Source organism: Procambarus clarkii, chromosome 68 (genome assembly GCF_040958095.1).
Source record: "Procambarus clarkii isolate CNS0578487 chromosome 68, FALCON_Pclarkii_2.0, whole genome shotgun sequence".
NCBI classification, from domain to species: Eukaryota; Metazoa; Arthropoda; class Malacostraca; order Decapoda; family Cambaridae; genus Procambarus; species Procambarus clarkii.
This window is the reverse complement of record NC_091217.1, coordinates 4,543,171-4,566,137: the sequence shown is the minus strand read 5'-3', so window position 1 is coordinate 4,566,137 and position 22,967 is coordinate 4,543,171. Positions and strand designations below refer to the sequence as shown.

At 43.1% G+C, this 22,967-nt stretch overlaps 2 protein-coding genes across 6 annotated transcripts in view; one reads left to right on the top strand and one right to left on the bottom strand.

Moving 5' to 3' along the window:
• LOC123774796 (proton-coupled zinc antiporter SLC30A2) overlaps positions 1-22,967 on the bottom strand; it is a 106,091-nt gene that overhangs the window by 31,621 nt on the left and 51,503 nt on the right. For 3 of the 5 annotated variants that reach the window (XM_069310762.1, XM_045769410.2, XM_045769409.2), the window contains one exon: positions 22,195-22,254. The exons of the other annotated variants lie outside the window; for them this stretch is intronic. In XM_069310762.1, the coding sequence (XP_069166863.1) occupies positions 22,195-22,254 (60 nt within the window). The remainder of the gene's footprint in view (positions 1-22,194; positions 22,255-22,967) is intronic. 5 annotated transcript variants of the gene reach the window in all.
• LOC138355548 (zinc transporter ZIP6-like) lies at positions 716-22,222 on the top strand. The gene is made up of 3 exons (XM_069310764.1): positions 716-740; positions 19,487-20,344; positions 20,679-22,222. The coding sequence occupies exons 2-3, from the start codon at positions 19,714-19,716 to the stop codon at positions 20,816-20,818; spliced, it is 771 nt and encodes a 256-aa protein (XP_069166865.1). The 5' UTR covers positions 716-740; positions 19,487-19,713; the 3' UTR covers positions 20,819-22,222.

Genomic DNA, 22,967 nt, shown 5'->3' with positions numbered 1-22,967 from the left:
GCCTAACGACCAAGTTGCCAAGATTAAAGACATTCCCCCACCCGGCCCCCCCACCCAACCATCCTCTAATTATCTTTTATAATAACAAACGCACCGAGTCATTATATTTTATATTTATATTTCTTGGCCAGTAAAGCTGTGTTGAAGACTACAATAAAACTACCTTCATTACCCACAGCAGCTTGTGCCATGTAAATTTTGGGACAGAACGGCCCAAGGACACGATCTTAGGCGGAGTGGATGGGGGGTGGGAGACTGGAGGGAGTGGATGGTGGTGGAAGGGGACTGGATGTGGAGGGGAGGGAATTATCAGGGGAAAGCGCCAAGCCATTACACCTATATAGCACTTGAAAGGGGTTGGGATAAGGATTTGGGATGAGACGGGAGGAAGGAATGGTGCCCAACCACTTGGACGGTCGGGGACTGAACGCAGACCTGCATAAAGCGAGACCGTCGTTCTATCATCCACCTCCAGGAGGTAGAGGCCTGTGGGGAGCAACAATTAGCGAGCAGTTGATGAGGAAAGTTGTGGTTAGGGGGAAACACAACAAAGTCACGGCCTAAGCAGGGAGGCGGGCGGGCGGGCGGGCGGGCGGTCGGTCGAGCCCCCCATCACCCTAGAGAGCTGGGCGGGGTAGGAGGAGGCTGCAGCTGTGTGTGGTGGTAGTGGGGGAGGGAGGGCTAGTACCTGCCACTCCTCCACCACAGCCAGTAGAGCAGCAACCACCACACAGTCAGCTGTGAGTATGGGCGGGTTGCGTGACCTCGAGTGCGCGGCCACCGGTGAGACACGTGTGGAGCCAGACCACCCGAGCCCACTAGGCCTACATGATGCCACACGTGGACGCCCCCTCGACAGAATTTCAAATCGTTGTGTTGAAACGATTAAATCATGTCTAATCACGGCCAACTAGGCTTCTTGAGCAGAATTCAAGATTAGGAGCTGTGTGTGTGTTAAGTGAGACGATCAGGTCTTTTTTGTTGGCGTGTTTGATCAACAGTGCTTGTCTGAATACAGGCGGGAAACGGATTCATGCGTTTTTGAAGACGTATATAGCCAAAAGCAACTTAGTGATACGTGAGATAGGGCCTACCACGCATGGGTCAGTGGAGTATACTGTGTTTCTATGCGCTAAAACAAAAGTACAAGTACGCTTAAGAAGCATAACAACTCAAAGAAAAATGAACGTGTAATAAGTAACATGCAAAGGAATTTGAAAGGAGAGCATATAGATAAAGCTAATTGTATTTAGAACTTTTTTTTTACATGGCATGCCCTTGGAGCGGAAGTGTTAAGATTTATGAGTTAGGAACTTTTTTTTTATTATTTATTTTTTACTTTTTTTATTATTTTCTAGTTAGGAACTCTTAGGCGTGCGCGCTAGGGGTATGAGGTCAATCGTGCACGTGCGTGTGTTGTGTGAAGAGACCTGACATTCGACGAGTCTGCCGTGCGCGCATTAGAAACTAATGAGAAGACATCATATGCACGGATGCGAGTGTTAGGCATTAGTATAAATCATTAGTGCACGCGTGAACGAGTATTTATACCAGCTATTTAGCCATACTAAATAGCGACCGTCTTATTATACTGCTCTTGTCCTTTAGCTCTCAGAATTACCTTACACGTGTAAAGCTGGCATTAGTCGTTTTGAAATTGGATGTCTTGTCAGGTGAAGCGTGTGAAGGAGAGGTTAGCAGGTTAAGACAAAACTGAGGGTTAGCTGTATTCTTAAACATGTCAAAAGACAACCTTGGTTGGTAGTTAGAAAGTGATTCATTTGAGAACCAGAAACAGTTTGACGTTGCTCAAATTTGTTGCTATATATAATGTGTATGCGTGTGTGTGTGTGTGTGTGTTTACTATTTGTGGCTGCAGAATCGAGCTATTAGCTCTTGGACCCCGCCTTTCTAACCAATTATTTTCCTCTCATGTCTAGTAAAGTAGTAGGCATCCAGCAGTTTCATGTCTACTACATACATTTTCTAACACACACACATTCCCAGGACATTATAATATATATATATATATATATATATATATATATATATATATATATATATATATAAAATATTGTGTAAGGGGGACGTGTTCAATCAATAGATAATAAGTATTCACTTAAAGTAGATTAGTATGTAACACCCTCCGGGCATCAGCCCCAAGCGTCCGCCTGTCCTTCGCTGGTTCTGCTGTATGTGGTAGAGTGCAGAAGGACTCACTATTCCAATAGTTGGTGCTTGGGCCGCCTCACAGCTCTCCAATCGACTGGTGTACAAAGTCCCTGTCTTTGTGGTAGTCATGTTTACATATGAAGTAATGGATGGTCTGCCTCCAACACTTCACCTAGCGTGTTAGCTACTGAACCAATTATTTCTAGTGTCTTGTTGCTCGCCCGGTTATTTATAGATTCCAAACCTATCCTAGTTCGTATATCACTTATGATATGTAAGTTTGTCTTTTGTTTATCATGATGTCTATTCCCCAGGTATATACTTATGACCGGTAGCATAAACTTAAAACTTCATTTGAACGTTTTTCCAGTTTTTTTTTTTTTTAATGGTACGGTTCTTTTCTTCGCGTGCCTTGGGCGTTGACCTAACAATTATTACGTTGTAAGTTACATAAAGATACTTAGTTATGTATCATATGGCTTTGGTTACGGGCCGAGTGTGAGTGAGTGAGTGAGTGAGTATACACGTGATTATCGTGCGTGTCATACCCAGTGTTCCTCTTCCCTGCATCCTCCCATTTATTTCGCTCAGAACCCGTTATTCTCAGTCCCTCCAAGACCTCTCTCGCTGCCCACTACCAATACATACCCCCCAACCCTCTCGGGTTCGCCCAGCACCACTATAAACCCGCCCCATCGGGTTCTCCCTCTGCCCATTACCCGCCAGAAGATCCGATAACTTTTTGCAAATTACTGCTACACATAGGAGTCTTCGTCTATTGCACCACCCACAGGGGTACTCTTCGCAACAGATGGGATGTTGTTATCTGTGTGACATAATGACACTGGTGGTGTCTAGGCGTTTCCTTCCTTTCTTTCCCAGGCCAGTGCTTTCCTCCTCTTCCTTTGGTCATAAAAATCAACACACTGCCCGGAGCGCCACTCCTACCCATAACCTCCTCAGTTTTACCTCTTTTTCCCCTTTTCCGCTTACCCCTCTCTCCTCCCCTTCCATCATGTAAACTGGAACTTCCTTTCCGTATGGTCCGTGATGAGGGATGCAACAGTCTCTCTGGAGTCTGAACATGCCCTGGCAGTCATCAAAGGGAATATCAGTAGGAGCCGTGGAGGAGGATTTGATTCTATGCTCTGGGTCCGCCCAAGCAAACGCCTTCGACGATGCTTTTGATCACGACATGGTCAGAGGTATTGCAATCTGGAGATTCAACTGAATCCTCTAGGGGTTTCAGAGGCTTCCACGCAAGCCGGAAATCAGGGTTTCACACAATGCCTCATCATGCACTGCGGTTGAATTCTTATTCCAACGCTTCTCTTCAAACGCACAAAAGAAATCACCTTAACATGATGCATCGCGTTATTTATTTAACGTGATGTATCACGTTAATCGATTTTCTCATTGATACATCACGGTAATGCGATTTCTTTGTGCAGTCAGCAAAGGGAGTAATGGGATCCTAGGGTAAAGCTAGGTCAAGCACTACACACAGCGTTTACTGTATGTTGACCAGACCAGACACTAGAAGGTGCAGGGACGACGACGTTTCGGTCCGACCTGGACCATTCTCACGTCATTTGAATGGTCCAGGACGGACCGAAACGTCGTCGTCCCTTCATCTAGTGTGTGGTCTGGTCAACACACTTTAGCCACGTTATTGTGACTCATCGCCTGCGTTTACTGTACGTTGTTACTCAGGCCTCACATCCTCGTTCCTTCGGCCATTTTAATGTGACTTTAAATATCACGTCCTGGACGTTTCGGTCCAGGACGGACCGAAACCGTCTCTTTTTTTGTCATTTTCTGGTGCATGGTTTGTGAAAATGGTGTTGCTTCCGGCAGAAACATTCGTGGCTTTTGAATGTGAAGTTTTTATACATTGTAAGATACAATGCAAAGGATACCTGATCAACAAGGCTGTGACTCATACGTCAGGCTGCGAGCAGCCGCGTCCAACAGCCTGGTTGATCAGTCCGGCAACCAGGAGGCCTGGTCGACGACCGGGCCGCGGGGACGCTAAGCCCCGGAAGCACCTCAAGGTAACCTCAAGGTAAGATACAGACATAATAATGGCTAAAAGCGTTCACTTAGGAAAATAAATGTCAGGTATGCCTTGCTATTGTTGTTTGTTATTTAAAGGGCATTAGGTAGCAAAAAGCTTGATATTACAGCCTTGTTTAGACCCAGTGTCTGGTGCAGAATAGTTTACTTTGCAATCAAGTGGGTTAGACTTACATCTGATCGTCAAATTTGTTGTGATGCGCATCCTGCATTACTGTATAATAGAATGAGAATGTTTAAAATACGAGATACAGAGAGAGAGAGAGAGAGAGAGAGAGAGAGAGAGAGAGAGAGAGAGAGAGAGAGAGAGAGAGAGAGAGAGAGAGAGAGAGAGAGAGAGAGAGAGAGAGAGAGAGAGGGGGGAGGTAGGGGAGAGAGGGGGGGAGGTAGGGGGAATAGAGAGGTGGGAGGGAGGGAGGGGGAAAAGAGAGGGGTGGGGGGGGGGGAGAGGGAGGGAGAGAGAGAGCAAACATTTCTTTTTCATGTTTACATGTCCCAAGGCTGTTTTAGTGTATAAATATGTTCCAAGGTTGCTTTGGTGTATAAATATGTTCCAGGGGTAGGCTCCCTCTAGTCAACAAAGCAACCTTGAAACCAACACCCCGTAGATCAACATTTGAGCACTAACTAGAGAGCCCCGGGGAACGCGTATCTCAATTTGAGAACTTTCTAGAATGTTATTTATATAACATTCTAAATTCTTAAGAGTCTTATTAATCCGATTGCAAGTTGGATTTGCAAAGCTCATGCCTAACGAACAAAGAGCTCTATCTATAGATTTATAGCTCTATCTATAAATTCAACATAATGTTGGATTTATAGATCGAGCTAGTACATACAATACCTAAAGCCACTAGTACACATAGCGTTTCGGACAAGGACGCTTACTTTACCTCAAGGGCAAAAATCATCGTACTAGAACACGTTAGCTGCTCGCGAAATTGAAATACTGTCTCGTTTTCTATTTTGGGTGCTCTGGTAGGTTAGGAGAGGGCACTTTAGTACGACAGTTTCTTGACGTTGGGAAACCTTAGGTGGACGGGCTGAAGCCAATGACTGCCCCCTTCCCAGGACGCAGATCACAAGTTGTCTAACTCTTGGGTACCTATTTACTGCTAAGTGAGTAGATGCTTAGTAGATGCTTTACTGCTAAGTGAGATAGATGATGGTAAGGAAACTTGGCCCAAACGTCTCGTCCTACGCGGGAATTGATCTTTGGTACAATCTGTTGTTAGCCAACACAGTAGCGTTGACTACTGTGCTATATCTTAGAAATGCGACATTATACGATCGATCACAGTGTTTTACTTCAAATGCAGTATTTGTTATTCAGCAAGTCGGCTGGGCTGGCTACACACAGCAGTGACATTTACTAGTGTCACGGCGGATATGGTTGTATCTGGCAACAAATACGGAAGAAAGGACGAGGAAGTAGAATTCAATGTTCCCAAATGATCAATTTCTAAATATATCCAGTAAGCACCACAAGGATTGGCCGGATTGATTCACTTCAAATGGCACATTCGATCGCCACGTGTTTAAATAATCGGTAAATGTGATAGGCAGATATGCACGCTCACTCCCACACTTACTCGCATATACCCCCGCTGCCTTAAACTGACTCACACATTCCCCCCGAGACGAGATGCACCGCCCCCAATATGAAGATAATTATATCGCCTTGACTAAATTGGCTCCACAGAGTGCCAGACGCCTGACGAAGAGGCGGGCGGCACAATGACCGTGTAAGCCCTTTGCATTTTAACTTTTGCTTTCTAAATGGATTCGTGATGCCCACCAAAGTACAAGTTTAACTGTTTTAATGTGTGCAGGCGGTACTAATGTTAACTATAAATGAAGGTAAATGCAAAGCCTCAGAGAAGAGAGTAACTGAGCGGGTAAGGTGATTACCAAGAAAAATGAGCAAGTATGACTATTGCACTTACGACATACTTACGATATGACTTTTCGTATCATAAGTATGATTTATGATATGACAAATAGCTGGCATATTTGAAGCTATTTGACAAACAGCTGGCAGAATGAAATTTCGATATTGGCAAAAACCATTCGTCTACATATTTGACAAATTTGCTTTCATTTTATTCCAGCATATTTGAGACAGTTGACAGTGGAAAGGACTGCAAGGTTATGTATCTTGACTTTACCAAAGCGTTTGATATTGTGCCTCACAAAAAGACTGATTAGAAAGATCGAGGCTCGCAGGATTGGTGGTTCTATATTGAATTGGATAAGGGCGGCATGGTTATATTAAAGGAAACATGAACTCTAAATGGACTCAGAGTGTTGAAACCGTTGTAAGTGAAATGCGCAAGTACTGTACCAAGCTGACAAACAACAGACGTTGATAAGCAGATATACCAGGCTGTAGCTAGCGGGTCCCTCTAGGAGCCTATAGGTCCTGGGTCCGTTCCTGCTCCTAATCTATGTGAATGATTAGCCGAGGGGCTGTGGGCGCATAAGTCAATGACTTTTCAGATGACCCCTAGATAATAAAGAGTAAAAATTTAGGTTATCAGCTTAGTACTGTACGAAGGAACACATGAATAGTCAAAACAGATATAGGCAGTCAAATGAATGTTGTAGTTTAATCACCAGAAGTGTAAAATAATTATAGAGCAAAAAAGGGGAGAGAAAACTGGAAGAAATGTGCACTATAAGATAAAGGTAGCCTGTCAGGATGTGAAAAATTATTTAGAATTACAGTAGATAGAATTCCAAAACTAACACCGACAGGACATAAAAAATAAATAGGATTGACTACATGAAGGAAATTTTGAAAACAAAAAATGTTTTTTTTTTTTAAACGCACAGCAATATTTCAAGAACATTTTATCTGGCGTACTGGCTACGCCAGATCAGTAGTGGAATACACAGCATAGACATAGTACCCATAAAGCGAAAATAATTACAGTATTACGGGCTCACTATAGCCCGTGCTACATGGACATTTCATACAGAGTAGCTAAATCTTAAAACAACAACGAAAAGAAGTAAACAGTTATTAAGGTCGACGATAAGACTAAAACTAGCTAAGCCTCCCGAATGATTTTTTTTGGTTGCTACGAGTACTAAGTTAAGATAACGTAATCGAACATCTGTAGAATAGAAATGGGTCTGAAGGATACTGAGGAAGATAAACATGTTGGACAATGAGAGCTTCTTTGATACAAATATGTAGCTTGGCTGAGCCTAGACAGCAATGTCTCAACCCCTTCTTCCTCCTCATAGACACTACTGTAGGTAAGCACAGACACACCAAGACTTGCAGTTGTTATAAATTCAGCTACTCTGAACAAGTTCCAAGTAGCACTGGCTATGGTGAGCCCGAAACTTACCTGGCACAGGAGCGGTGCTGATAATCTGTGGTCGGGGTTTAAATATAGTCGTAATTGCTTAGCTCATTGTCCTGATAATTACATTTTGGGGGGTCACCACCACCACCCAGTAAGGGAGCTTATGTCCTGGGTCGCGCTACAAATAAAGGCTGCTAATGGTTCGAAAGGCGGGGCTTAAGAGCAGACACTCGACCCAGCATGGTCATTTCGGCGAATCAACATAAACGCTAAAAAAAAGAAAACATTTTCCTAACAAAGAGAGAGGCAAGTTCCACAATAGCCAGCCGCCTTTTGTAGTTAAATGATTGTGCTGTTTAGGGAGTAACTCACTCGAGAGGTTACGCAATGAAAAGCTTTTTTTTTTTTATGGAGAACTTCGAACTGCTGCCGCCTGTACAAACCCGGCTAGTTTGTCATGACCTGACTAGTTTTCACTAGCCACAGAAGGTCATGCTATTTGGCGAATTAAGCTTTTTGCCAGGATCTTTTTTTTTTGCCTTTATCGCTAGGTAGTTATAATGGTCTAGACGAATATCTTGTGGACACGATACCAAAATCAGCATGAAAATTACCTTGGTAGAAGACACTGAAAAATCTACGAACAGATAGATCTATTAATAGTCTTCGACTGCGCAACAGAATATCATGTGGATATCAACAGTGATCAATTCCAAATACTTAAATAGACAAAGTAAAAAAGAATATAGACGAGACTCGGGATACAAGACGCAATCAGATCTCGCAGAAAACACCAATTAGGATCTAGGGATAATGATATAGGGGCAACCTAACATTTAGTTGTTACGGTGATTAAAACAAGGTAATCTAATTTCTCTATCCCTAGTCCTACCCGTTAACCTTAGATACAGGCCTACTGGCCTGGATAACATCTTTCTCTATTATACACAGAATCAAAACATATTTAGACTAAATTTTAAACTTGTTGTAGTAATCAAAGTCTACGAGCAGGAAGTCTATTGTTAATCATCAGCTTGTTAATAATCTTGTTTGAGAAGCTGTTCACTCGAGACAGTTAATTAAGCAAGTCCCAACTATGTCTGGGTACAAGTGACAGGATGAACAACCCAGCGGGGTTTCTTCCAATTGGTGTTGTACATGCTGCTATGACGGTGTGTCCACTCATAGGATGAGTGGCGCTTTCCAATAAACTCGTCCCCTTGGGGCAAAATTGAAAGGAAGCCTATTCTGCTAGAGCAACCATACACTCGCTTATACTCCAGTGCTGCCCCTACCCTACCTCAAGATAACCTCAAGATAACCCTTTAATCACCGGTGCCTATCTTTATGACCTCCGAGTGTCTCCACCTGGTCATTCCTAGTATCTCTGTACCTTTACATACACTTCCAAGTATCTCTGTACACTTCCTAGTATAAGGTATCTCTAAACCTTTTCATACACTCGCTTATACTCCAGTGCTGCCCCTACACGTGAATTAATGCACGGATTAGAGAAATGTTCTGGCACTTGTGGAAATTGGCTCTTAATAAATTCTCACCTCCATTCAGCTGGGGAGCCAGATGTTAATTTAGGGCGGTGCGCTGGCATCCAAGCTCGAATAGTTCCGGACCCCTCTTTTTCCCCTAGTATTCCCAGGACAGGGAAGAGAGGGAGAATAGAACGGGGGAGTGGCTTTCAACTGATTCTTGACCACTCGTGTAATGATTACCACCTCAATGATACTCTGATAATGTTAACTGACAGCCCACTAATGTGCAAGTTAGATTTACTGTTAATTCTCAAGGACCTTGTAGTTTAACAAAATGAGTTTATTAAATCAAGCAAACATCCTAGCATATCCCTAATTAAATTTAGGGATATGCTAATTATTACAATGTTTATATTAAATTAAATATGTAAATTTAATTTTGGCAAATTAAACAATGTGTATTGGTAATTAAACAGATCAGTGCTTTTAAGTTACTGACACTGCAGTAATCCATAGGTCAACATTCGAGAAATATGTTCTTAACCTCTAATTCCCAGCTCCCTGACTTCCCTCCCCTCTGCCTGAATCACACTAACTTCTCACTACCCATTACCCAAGACCCAGGCCCAAAAGGCCATGCCCCTTTGGCTCCAGAGTCCGATTTTTAGGCCCTAAGCCTAAAGCCGAACTAATCACAAAGGCTCCAGATATTTCTCAGAAATGGGAATGATCTAATCTTCCTTATTGGCTCAACTAGTGAGGGAAAGATTCCCTCTTTTTGACAGGTCAAACACACTAATCTCCACCCTCTGTCTGTATCACAAAGAGAGGTAGAAACAGTAATCCCCCCCGCCTTGTGGCCTAGTTAGAGGAAGGTTCAATTCAAGTATGTTTATTGAGATAAAGAAATACATCTCAAAGGGATAGAGTAGCTTAGGCTATTTCTACCCCCCTTAGAGGAAGGAGTGGTGAGTTATTCTCCTATGTTTCCCAGAGGACTGTAGACCACCTGTAGTACTCACTCCCATAGCCATTTACATGTCAAACGTATTGGCTCCATAACTGCAGATTGGAGCCAGGCCTTCTGCCTCCCCAGAACCTCTCCCCCTTTAACCCCAGAACACCCCAAAGATCCCTAGGCGAGATGTTACACTGCTATGACCTAATTATAAGGGTAAAGGGGCTTAATGATTTTAGAAGTGCCACATCTGCATTTCTTCGTTGCTTTCACCCCAGCTATTCGGATTCTCCACCAACATTTTTATCAGCACTTCGAGCTGAGTTGCTAGCATCCTGTATTTGTCACATTACGGTGCACGATGGTAGAAGCTTGAGACTTGTTTAATAAACTATTTTTTCCTCCATAAATATTAGTGGATATTTTTTGTTATTTAAAGTTCAGTACAATGTATTGTAAATCATCTGCAAACGTATGTGTGAATCCCATATTACTGTAGCCATAACTGTAATAGTTACATGAAGCCGTTTTCAAGGGTAGTTGTAACTTTCACTGCCTGTCTACAGGCTACACTGGTTTTTCTCCTAGAACACCCAAGTTATTTACTGGCACCTGATAAGTCTGTAGTAAGGCCCTTCTGTGAGCCAGTTTTCGTAAGTGTTTCTCCAGTGGGCTGTGAAAAGCATAAAACAGGCAAACGTGATTACTTAAAACTAGAGGGAACTAGAATTTTATATTTATAATTATTATAATATATATATATATATATATATATATATATATATATATATATATATATATATATATATATATATATATATATATATACATATATACACACACACACACACACACACATTTGTTGTTTCACGATAAATTATCCTAGTTTAAACTGTTGCTTTCTTACTAACATTTATCCTTCGCTGCTTGTGTGGCAAACACCACAAACCACTTGTATAAAGTCACTAAGCACCACAAACCACCTGGGCCAAGTCTTCAAAATGCCACACAAAGTGGTGATGAGACACTGTCCGTGAATCACAGTTAGCGAGCACAACCTGAAGCAGACTGGCGATGCTTGTAAGGTACGATGATGAATTGGCAGGGAGAGTGGTTCGAGGCCTAATCAGGTGCCATGTTTACTTGGTCGCAGATAATGTCATCCCCCCCCCCCTTCCCACCTAGCCCTAATCCCTGTGTCCCCATGTCCACACACTTCAAGCAACCCCTGTCCATGGAGGACAGAAGAAAATGTATATATGCTGGTTAGCATTGTAAATGTGTGGCCACGTCTGTGGTAAAAAATAATAATAATAATAAAATACTTCAAGCAACCTCATACCTCAAATGATTTAAATACCACTGCCAATAGGATATTGGGGAATGTTATACAAATTAGTGCTTACAAATTAACGTGTGAAAATTGTAATGGGGGTGTATCAAGATCTCGTAAAAAAAAAAAAAACCTTGCATTGGGACAAACTTTACTGTAAACATTTACACCCGAGAATAAACACACGTTAAACAAGGACACATTTTTTACCCGATGATAGAAAATACTGCACAAGTATTGTACAGATATTTACACCCGATAATAAAAACAAATATTGCACAAGGATTGCAACTATCTTCCCCCCCCCCATTCCCAATCTCCCTCCTGGATCATCTCTCTTTCCTTATTTCCCCTCTCACTGTCCCCATCTCCAACTTCCCTCTCTCCACCTGTCTCCCTCTTCTCTCTTCTCCTCTCCTCTCCTCTGTTTAAATATCCCCCCTTTCTCTTTCCCTCTCTTCAAACATCCATTCCTCTCCCCCCTTCTCTCCCACTCTCATTATTTTTCTGTGTATGTCTGTTTCTGTGTATTGTCTGTCTTTTTTGTTTGTCTTCCTGTCTCGTTCCCATGGTCGACCTAGTTTCTCTACAAGCCTATCTCTGTCTTTTCACTGACTATCTCTGTTAGTCTCTTATAACATTAATATAATTTTCTACCATTGGTGTGTGGATGGTCCGCCAGTCGGAGGAGCCTAGCACTGTGAAATAATGTATATTATATATATTAGTTATCAAGGTTAATGAGTCGGCACGTCAACAGAGACGACCTGTGAGATGGTCGCATCCAACATTGTAGAGCAGCGATCAGAACACTGCTCACAACCGAAAGGTACCAGGTTCGATTCCCGGGAAGGCTGGAGGCGTTTAGGCTTTTTTTTTTCCTTGCACCTGATGCCTCAGTTCACCTAACGGTACATAGGTGAAGTTCGGCAGCTGTTGCAGCTGGACACCCTCATAAAGACTGTCAAGCAGTATCCTCCCCCGCGATAGCAGCTTGACGATTAAATGCGACCTCAGAACACTGAAAAGAATTACTGAACAAAAAAATTGTACCACTTACGGGCTATTCATGCCCGTGCCACCTCTTGGGTGGCTTAATCTTTATCAATCATCAATCGGGCAGCTGTTGTGAGATGCATCTTTGGAAAGGTCAGACGTTGGCCTTGTATCTTATAGAACGCTGGGCTGGCGAACCTTTTTGATCGCCTGAGCCCAAAATGGCGATAATCTAAAAAAAAAATAATATCGCGTGCCCATGGAGAACAAAATACTCGAGAAGCATTCTCTTAAGAAATCTAAAGTCTTAATTGTTTTATATGGGACAACTTTTAGGAATTACTTGTTATTAATAACTAGTAATTCCCAAGTAGTAAAATTGAACAAATGAACAAATCCACAAGGTAATTCTTTTACCATGTCACGGCACAGTCGATTAAGGCGCGTCTGGGATCCTCTCGAACGTAGGTTCGAACCCTCATCACGGCCCTTGTGGACTTGTTCATTTGATACATCACGCTATTGTGATTTGTGTGTGTAGTGTAGTAAAATTAATGAATTAGCAACAGTGGTTAAGGGCACACAATAACGTATCTGAAATTTAGACCCTAACCCACAAATCTGATAATAGAAAAAGAATTGAATCGACTCGAGAATGGTCCAGGACGGACCGAAAGGTCGTCGTCCCTTCACTTTCTAGCGTGTGGTCTGGTCAACAAGAATTGAAGACATTTCGGTCCGTTGTGGACCAAGTGACGTGATGGAGCGGGAAGAGACGCGGCCGCCACGCGACTGGATAATAATGATCCAGGGAGGATCAAAATGTCAAAAAGTCTTGTTTTTGTTCTTTTCAGACTTGTGGGTTGGACGTCTTAACAGTTATGGTCATTTTTTTTTGTGAGGAAAAATGAGTTTAGTCGTTTATTTACGCATATTCATTGTTTTACTATTAACAATAGTATAACACAAAGTGAATATTATAGAAAGCCTGTTCTATAACATATCAATTTTGTTTGTTAAACTAAAAAATTACATTATATATAAATAGTATTATTATTGAACCTTATAAGCAGTGTTACAAATATGAACAGGAAGTGATAAGCTTTGGTTTATGTTATAAAATATGAACAAATCAAGGAAAGGAAGCATATTTTCCAGTGAGACTTTAGCTGTTGTGTCAACAATGACATTTGATACAACAGGCTTGCATTTGATTGTTTGAAGAGCTGAGCATGCAACGCTACTTTCACTATTAAGTTCCCTCCTTTAATTAAACTTTAAGTTCATTACTGGAATCAATGCCTCTCATGAATATGTAGATGGAAATACTGATACTACTGTGCCTGATTCTTCCGATATTGTCAAAAGTTACGTGACATTATTGGGTAAAGTAGATCATGGCTAAATAATGTAACTCTGTTAGCTCTGTCTTCACCCCCAGGAATTGTGTATGTGGTGGTGATATCTTCGCCGTTTTTTCTTTTCCATTGACGTGAGGTTGAATTCCTTTCACTTTTCGTTGTAATATTCCACGGGAGACATCTCCCGTCACGCAGGGTGCATTCGCACCTCCACTGATCTCCAGTATCAGCTCTTGATACTGGTAATGGCTCAAAAGGGCCACCACTTACGGGCTATTCATGCCCTTGTCACCTTTTGGGTGGCTTAATCTTCATCAATCAATCAGTTGTAATATTACTTTTAGTTGTGGTGTTAGTCTGGTGGCATACCAAGAGTGTATGTGTATATGTGTGTGTGGGGGGGGGGGTGCATGGGGCGAGGGTAATGGCAAGAGATGTTAAGCGACGGTGAGTGATGCGTGAATGGAAGAATGGCCAAGTTAAAAGGTCTGGCGGCAGGTTGCTTAGTGGCCATTTTCATTCCACCCGCCTTTCCACTTGTCAGATACGAACCTCTACCCCCATAGTGGTGACAGTATGGGGACGTGTCAAGGTGCCACAAGGACCTCGCTGATAACCTCTGGCCAGGGCTGACTGCTTGGCGACACAAGGGGATGCCAACATTTACAATTAACTCCTACAAAACCCCATTAAAACTGAATCTTCAGTTTTGAGAAAAGATAAAAAAAGAGCCCATTTTATTTGTTAGTATGATGGCTTCTATTAGTTCTGGCCACACAAGTCCTCTTAATTCGTTGATTTTATTGTTAATATTTCTGCTGTTTGTGGAATACACCTTTTGGATATTATTTTATTTTGTCCTAGGTGTACCCAGTGGGCAGTGCCAAAATATTACTACCAGTACGTACTAACACAATATTACTACTGATACTACCATACCAGTATTACTGAAGAATAATACTGGTATGACCACACACCTACAATTATTCCACAACACCCTTGTAATTTAAAAAAAAAATACCCTTGCAATAGTCAGGACTACATAGTGACCATCCCAGCACACGCCTCCATACCACTATTCTCAAAAACTGCATTTTAAATTTTGGCATTTATTGAAAATTGCATTCCTCCCCTCCAATAATCCTCAGTAATTCAAAAACTATATTGCATTTTATGTGCAATATTTGTCCAGCGGGCAATTGATACCACTTGCCCTGGACAAGTGGCATCAACTGTCAAGACAAGTGGTTCATTGCCAAGAACGAAATTCAAGGCAAGAGTGCCACTGGTGAATCCTTCCCATGGTCCCAATTAGCTCAACTGCTATCTTAAATTTGGTTAGCAATGTGTTGCTCCCTACACTGTCTTGTGTGGTGTCACTGTATCCAGCAGGTATCCAGCACTAAAACATGGATTTGTTCTTATTTCCTGTCACAATTGTATCCCTAATTACAGCTAATATCCTCAAAACCTTCTACCAGAAAGCTCACCGGCATCTTTATATTTTTTCTTTGGCTTATAACATCATATACCTCACCAGAGAGTCCCCGTCAAGATGTTCTCGCCTCACCAAACTCTCAAGATGTTCTCACCAAAACAAAGATGATGTTCTGACCAAACTCTCACAAGTCAAGCCTGGCCTCGGGCCGGGCTTGGGGCGTACAAGAACTCCCAGAACCCCCATCAACCAGGTATCAACCAGGTTGTCTGTGTTTTCGTATATGGCCAACAATCTCAGTGCATCATTCCGTAAAATCACGAAAGAATGCGAGGTCTGACGTCTTAACAGTCATCATGATATTGTTGTGCTTTATAAAAGGGGCAGTGTTCGAGCAACTTTTTGGGTGTCGTCTTTGTCGCCGCTGCTCGGGGTTCTCTCTTGGCTGTACATGTTCCCTCAAGAGCCTAAATACATTACTGATAAGCATGTCCACCTCGCCGAGGTTCTCAGCGAGCCCACTAGGCTAGCAATGAATATGCAATGAAAAATATGTCTTCCTTATGTAAGAGACAATGGAAGCAGCGGGAAGCCCCTGCTTCCCCCTTAGGTAGTTTTACAAAAGTCAGTTTTCTTCCCCCTTAGGTAGTTTTACAAAAGTCAGTTTTCAACTAATTAATGGGAAGATGGTCAAAGATATTGCATTCAAGTTTGGAATGTTTCTGTGTCTGCACCGTGCCATACAATGTGTACATTTTACGGAACGTACTCTTTGTAACGTACGTACAAATAAAATATGTATTTGTCAATTTATCATTAAAATACCGTAATTTGATTGTGGTCTTTGGTGAGTATCTCCGAATCCACATTTGAAAATTGCTATAGATTTTATTTCAGACTTCTGGCTGAATGATAAATAAATATAATAGTGATATTTAATTTAGCCTGAGAATCCCTCCCTCCACCTGCGTTCTTGTAATGTGATGCCTGCTTCCCACGCACATTCACACTCAAAACTGTGATGTAGGTAATAAGGCCAAAAATTGTCGTACTAGAAAATGTCAGCGTCTCAGCAAAATTGACATACCGTCCCATACCGTCGACATGACATACCGTCGATACTCTGGATCGACTTGAGAATGGTCCAGGACGGACCGAAACGTCGTCGTCCCTTCACCTTCTAGTGTGTGGTCTGGTCAACATATTTTAGCCACGTTATTGTGATACATCGCCTGCATACCGTTCCATGTTGACCGAACCACACACTAGAAAGTGAAGGGACGACGACATTTCGTCCCTTGCAGACACCGTCCCATTTCGGTTTGGGGTCCTCTGGTAAGTTAGGATAAGGGCACTTTAGTCCGATAGTTTCTTGATGTTGGGAAATCTTAGGAGGGCGGGCTGATTATTCAATTGCGGATGCCATTTCAGCTGTTATGGATTTTACTTTAAATTTGTTGTCGTGGCTCGAGTGAGGTTACCCTCGGTAAAAAAATATTGAAAATATCACATCTGTAGAGGGAGTTGCAGCTCCTACACCACCCAGAAACCGATCCTTCTCGTGTGAAAGTCTAGTAACTTTATCGTGAATTTTTTACCTCTCACCTAAAAGCTCATCTTTTTCCTTATAAGCCAACGATAACGACAGGCATCTTTTTACGAGTTCACTATAGGCCGTACTTTGAACTTTTTGTTCTGAGTAGCTGAATCTAAAAACAACAACAACGACGACAGGTATCTGCCAGCTGATGGCATGCGTCTTGCAGGCCGACTTGCGTTCATGGGGCTGACAACATGTCAACTGCGCTGACGACGCTAATCTACTAGACTGATGGCGTGCAGCCGCCGGGCTGACGACTTGCGTCTGACGCAATGACATGTATGTCTATACAGCTCACAGCGTGTATCAAGGAGTCAAACTGCGTGTCTACCGGAATGACGATGTGTGTTTACGAGACTCACGAAAAGGGATTTAGACTGAGGATCACTACAGAGATGTAGAAACAGGTAAGGCGGTGGATGACCAGATTCTCTCCCGTGAGTTTGGTTGGGTCAATACGAACAAGGTCTCTCATGCGTCCTAAGTCACGTCGCTTGCGTCCCCTCCATGGCTTCTTGCTCTCGCTATCCCTTGCCAACAAAACTTAACAATGGGGCCGCTTCTGACTGAAAAGAAGACCTTGTTGGAAAAACAGTACCTCGTCGCAACACAGACTATACCTCACCACAGCGGGGATATTTCCTATAAGCAGTACCTAAGGGGTACCTGCAGGTACCCCTTAGGGTAAGGGCTTAAGAACCCTTGATCATCCTTTACCACTTGACTGCATCAGACTGTTGAAGACGTCGATGTACAATAACCCGTCCTCTTACAAAATACGTCGCTGAGCAACAGCCACAATCAACTTTGCTGTCAACAATTAACAATCTCCACCTTAATTCTCCTAAAATCACAACTTTTGTTTCCACTTTATATTTTTATAATGGTCATGACACAGAAATAAATGTTACATTTCTATCTTTTACATTGTAACTATTAAATGTATAGTTATTCAACAAATCTGTGATGTACTTATCAAATTTAATAATACTTCAGATTACAGTACAGCCTAGCTCCACAAGCTCCAATACGCAGGAAGTGATAACTGGACGTCACACGACATACGCCACACAAGCATTTCCTTGTTGGAATCTTAAAACAGTCAACAAGTTGGCTTGAGAGGAAGCCCGTTTCGTATATGCTGGCCTCTATGGGCTTTGTTGACAAACGCTGCGACTAAGCGAGTGTATTTACACCGTCAAACAAATTTAAGCTGTGCTCGCATCGCCTAGGCTATAGACTTTTATCTTTAACCTGTGTTAATTCATACACATTTTCAAAATGCTTATATATAAGCCCTTTGATCACATAGGATCGTATCTAATCGTACTATAAGTTAATATATTAGTATTTACTTACGGTTGAAATAGTGAAAGGGTTTCCTGTTATTTTGTAAACATTAATTTGTAGCCTCTTGGAAAAATTTTGCGAATGTACCGAGAGGGGGGGGGGCAATTTTTTTCTTATTAGTATAAAGTAGTAAGATGTGAGAAATGTTAAATTGTTATATTGATTGTAGATTTCGATGTAAAATCCAATTTATGTACTGCAGTGCCGTACATGTTACGTTACAGTGAACGTGATTCACACACGTCTCTGAATCCGACATTATTCATTTAGTTTTTTAATGTGTTTTTATTTTATGCAATATAGTGTTACATTAAGGTTAATACGTCATTCACTCTAAGCCCTCTTTGTTTCTCGCCCCCTTCCTTCCATTCCCACACCCCTTGACTCGTTCTTCCCCCTCAACATCCCACTGTTCCTATGTTTCTTCCTCAATTCTTACCTTATCCTGTATTCCCCCCTTTCCCTGTACCCATCCCTGTCTTTTTTAACCTCACTACTTTAGACTAATAAGGGCAATTTGGGTGCCCTCCCCTCCCTCGTTCATTCCTACCCTACATATACACGGGGAAATAACATTCCTACCCTTCCTCTCGTATCCATCCCCTTTTTCCGCGCCCACCCTCATCTTTATTTTTCCTTCCCCTCTCTTTCTCGTACCCTTTCCGCCATTCATCTTCCCGCTTCCCCATCCCCACCAGGAAATCCCCCCCCCCCCCATCCTTTCTCCCTTCATGTACTCCAGCAGTAAACGGGTTAGCTTCTCTGTATTACTTCATTTCCTCTTCCTCCGATTCCTTTGTGTATTTTTGCTGGCTCTCTGCAAGTTTCTCTGCTCACTTCCCTCCTTCCATTTGTATAATTTCTTCTGTTTCCTCCTCAACTCATTGTCCATTTTTCTTCTGTTCTGTCTCCTTCCCCTCATCATAACTGTCTCTATATTTTAGACCACCACCCATGACTGTGGGTGACCTTCGTCCATGTGTGTGAGCGGACACCCTCCATGTCTGTAAATTTGCTCCACATCACACCTGTAAGTAAGCCCTCCCTCATGGCTGGGAATGAGAGCCCTCCTGAGCCCTCTCACACGAGTATCTTTCTCATACCCGTGAATACTTGTCAGCTCACCTATACACGCATGAGTGCGCCCTGTGGATCAGGGACCTCTACCCACTATTCCTTTCACATTTATGAGTTAGCCCTTCCTCACGTCTTTAATAAATAAGGAACCTTCTAACTACATATCAGCCATCTACCTCACCTGTCAGTCCACTCTACCTGGTAGTGTGCCCTTTCGCATACTTATGACCCTCTTGACCTGTTAGGTTTCTCCCGCAAGCCTTTTCCTCTTATTGACCATCTGACTTAAGTGAGCGGGTCTGTGTCTTCTTGTCTCAGGTGAATGTTTGGTGTGGTATGGGCGACAGTCGGGGGAGAGGAGAGGAGTCGAGAAGGTGAGCGCCACCCACAGCTCTGTTTCAGCACCCGCATCGCACGTCACGTCGCCGGCCCCACCGCGTCCTGCCCTCATTGCCACAACCGCCTTCGCCGCCACACCTGCCTTCCACACCTTCACGGCGCATCTCAAGCAAGTGCGGTGTTCGCATTTGGTCCTCCGTCGTCCGATGGCGTTCGTAGCCATGCTGCTGGGGCTACTGATTTTCGTCCCGACGGTGTTAACCTGCCCTGCCCCGGGCGTCAGTGACCAGGAGATTCTTAAGGACAATCCCCATCTCCGCGAGCTGTTCGCGCGTTACTCTGAGGGTGCGGGCGTCATCACGCCAGAGGGGCTGCAGAAGCTCTTAAAAAGTTTGGGCGTTGATGTGGACCCGCACCCCCACGAACACCACGCAGGCGACGACCACGTTACTCATGATCACCACCCGCAGGACCACAAGTGCGGTACCCACCTTGGTGACGACCACGCTCACTCCGGCGACGACCCCAAACACGCTGCTGTGGATAACAAGGACGCGTGGAACGACCACGGACGGAGCAACCACCTCGGGGACGACCACAGCAACTCTAAGGATCACGCTGAACACGACGACGGCAATCACCACGCCCATCACAACGAAAGGCCTTACCCAATCAACAGCAACCGCCGAAACGACCGCCAGAGGAGAGATGCACTCCTCACCACGCTCAGTCCTCCGCTTCACGGTGGTGCCCATCTCCACGACACCCACGACCACCACGAGGACGAGTTGATAAGGGGCGGCGAAGGTGATCAAGAACACACTGCGCATAAACCCAGTAAGTCCCCAGCATAGGCTCCTCGGTCCCCCACACCTATTAATTATTCACTGCTAAATTATCGCTTTTACCACCTTATTCCCTGCCACAATTTTTTTTAAATAATCGTTCATCATTTAATACAAATATTTTTATGTTTTTCGTTAAGACCTGCTCTACATCCTGGTCCTTGTGTTACGATGTTCATATTATGAGGCTTCAATTCTCTCTCGAGTGAGCTTTGATTAGAATGATATTGTGCAGTTAGTGTTATTTCCCCCCTCCCTCGTTGTTTGGTAGCGATAATGAGGCGAGAGAAGGGTTTTAAAGCAGTTTGTATCCTGGTATACCGCAGATACCACTGAAGTCAGCAGAAACGCCGCGCCGGGCCTACCCACCTCTACCATCATATCACAAGCAACGCTACAGAAACCAGCCAAGGTAAGCTTACATACACTTTTATACGTGTCACTACTACGTTATCTATATAGATAGAGTCCAAGATATCCTCAGCATCAAGCTGAGATCAGCAAGAGGTGCTCATACGAGGGCAGCAGAAGGAATGCCACTGCATCAGCATTTAACACCACAGCAAATCATCAGAGACACGTTTACACATCACTAGTCAACAGAGGTTAGTTTACACATCATTCCCTGGTCAACAGAGGTTAGTTTACACATCAGAACTGCCTTTGGAAACCTGTATAAGGAATCTTTCAGAGCCTTAATACCACGTATTGATTTTGTTGCCACCGGAGGCAGCTAGTTTATTTTGCACCCCATACTCATCCTGTGAGCGGTAGCGCAAAAAGCATTACAGAGGGGCACACAAGGTCTTTATCAGACCTCAACGGAGATTATTACATAAACACTTTCATCTATCCTTCGCACGTTATAATTACAATGTCAGCTAGTTACAGAGAATGTTCTATTTCAAGAGCTATATATTTACAGTACGTCATTATACATTAATGGTAGGTCTTATCGCTAATACATAATTGTTTGAGCAATGGAGATATTACAGAGTCATAGGGGAGCTGCTGTTTATTATTAGTCTTCACAATACACTACTTGTTTCTTAATCTCATATGTCGTTTATCTACTGGGAGCGAAATATGGATACAGTGCAAGGATTTCAGGTATTTTATCCTTAGTAATAAGATAGGTTGCCATATATTCGTATACGTATGTAAGGCCAGTTCTGGAGTATGCGACCGCAGCATGGAGCCCGTACCTTGTCAAGCACAAGACGAAGCTGGAAAAAGTTCAGAGGTATGCCACTAGGCTAGTCCCAGAACTAAGAGGCATGAGTTACGAGGAAAAACTGAGGGAACTGCACTTCACGTCGCTGGAAGACACAAGAGATCGGGGAGACATTATCACCACATACAAAATCCTCAGGGGAATTGACAGGGTAGACAGGGATGGATTATTTAACACCGGTGGTACACGCACAAGGGGACACAGGTGGAAACTGAGTACCCAAATGAGCCACAGGGACATTAGAAAGAACTTTTTCAGTGTCAGAGTGGTTAGTAAATGAAATGCACTAGGAAGTGATGTGGTGGAGGCTGACTCCATACACAGTTTCAAATGTAGATATGATAAGAGCCCAGTAGCCTTAGGAATCCGTACACCAGTAGATTGACGGCTGAAAGGCGAGACCAGAGAGTCAAAGCTCAACCCCCGCAAGCACAACTAGGTGAGTATAACTAGATAAGTACATCATTCTCGGATCAACAGAGGTTAGTTTACACAACTAATAGGGGGGTAAAGGGTACACGTCCTTAATGCCATTACGTCTTAAGAAAATATAAAGCTATGTATCTTGGGTAGCTCCCATAGAGAAACGAACAGGAATTGATACTCACAGGCTCCCCATCGTAATGACCATTGCAGGAAGGCACCACCTCGTCATACTCCCTCGGTTCCTGCCACGAGAGAGAAATTAAATGATTGTTGATGTGTGTGTGTGTGTGTGTGTGTGTGTGTGTGTGTGTGTGTGTGTGTGTGTGTGTGTGTGTGTGTGTGTGTGTATGTATACATTTAAGCCGCATAAATAACGCAAAGAAATTATTGTATTTTTATTTATTTATATACAAGAAGGTACATTGGGGGTTATGTTGATTTTACAGCCTTGTAAAGCCACTAGCACGCATAGCGTTTCGGGCAAAATTTTTAATTAAAAGTTATTTTAAAAATGCTATGAAAGGAAATTAAGTTTTTTGATGTAGATTATGTTATATATGGGTATATGCAGTACATATGTATATATTACATGACCAACGACATATGTACACTTTTTTGTGCAGGGTTCTAAGACTGGCTGGCCCACTAAGTGTTGCTTATTTCTCGTTTTACTTAGGCGGTGTATGAATATTTAGATATGTACACTGACACGCACGCTTGCTCGGGGGGTAGTTGTCCAAAGGGCCCCGGGTTCGATTCCCAGCCAAGGCAAAAGCAAATGGGACGGGTTTCTTTCACCTGATGCCTCTGTTCATCTAGCAGTAAATAGGTACCAGGGAATTAGACAAGCTGCAACGGGCTGCTTCCCGTGTGTGTGTGTGTGTGTGTATTTACTATTTATGGCTGCAGGATCGAGCTGTTAGCTCTTGGAACCCGCCTTTCTAACCGTCGATTG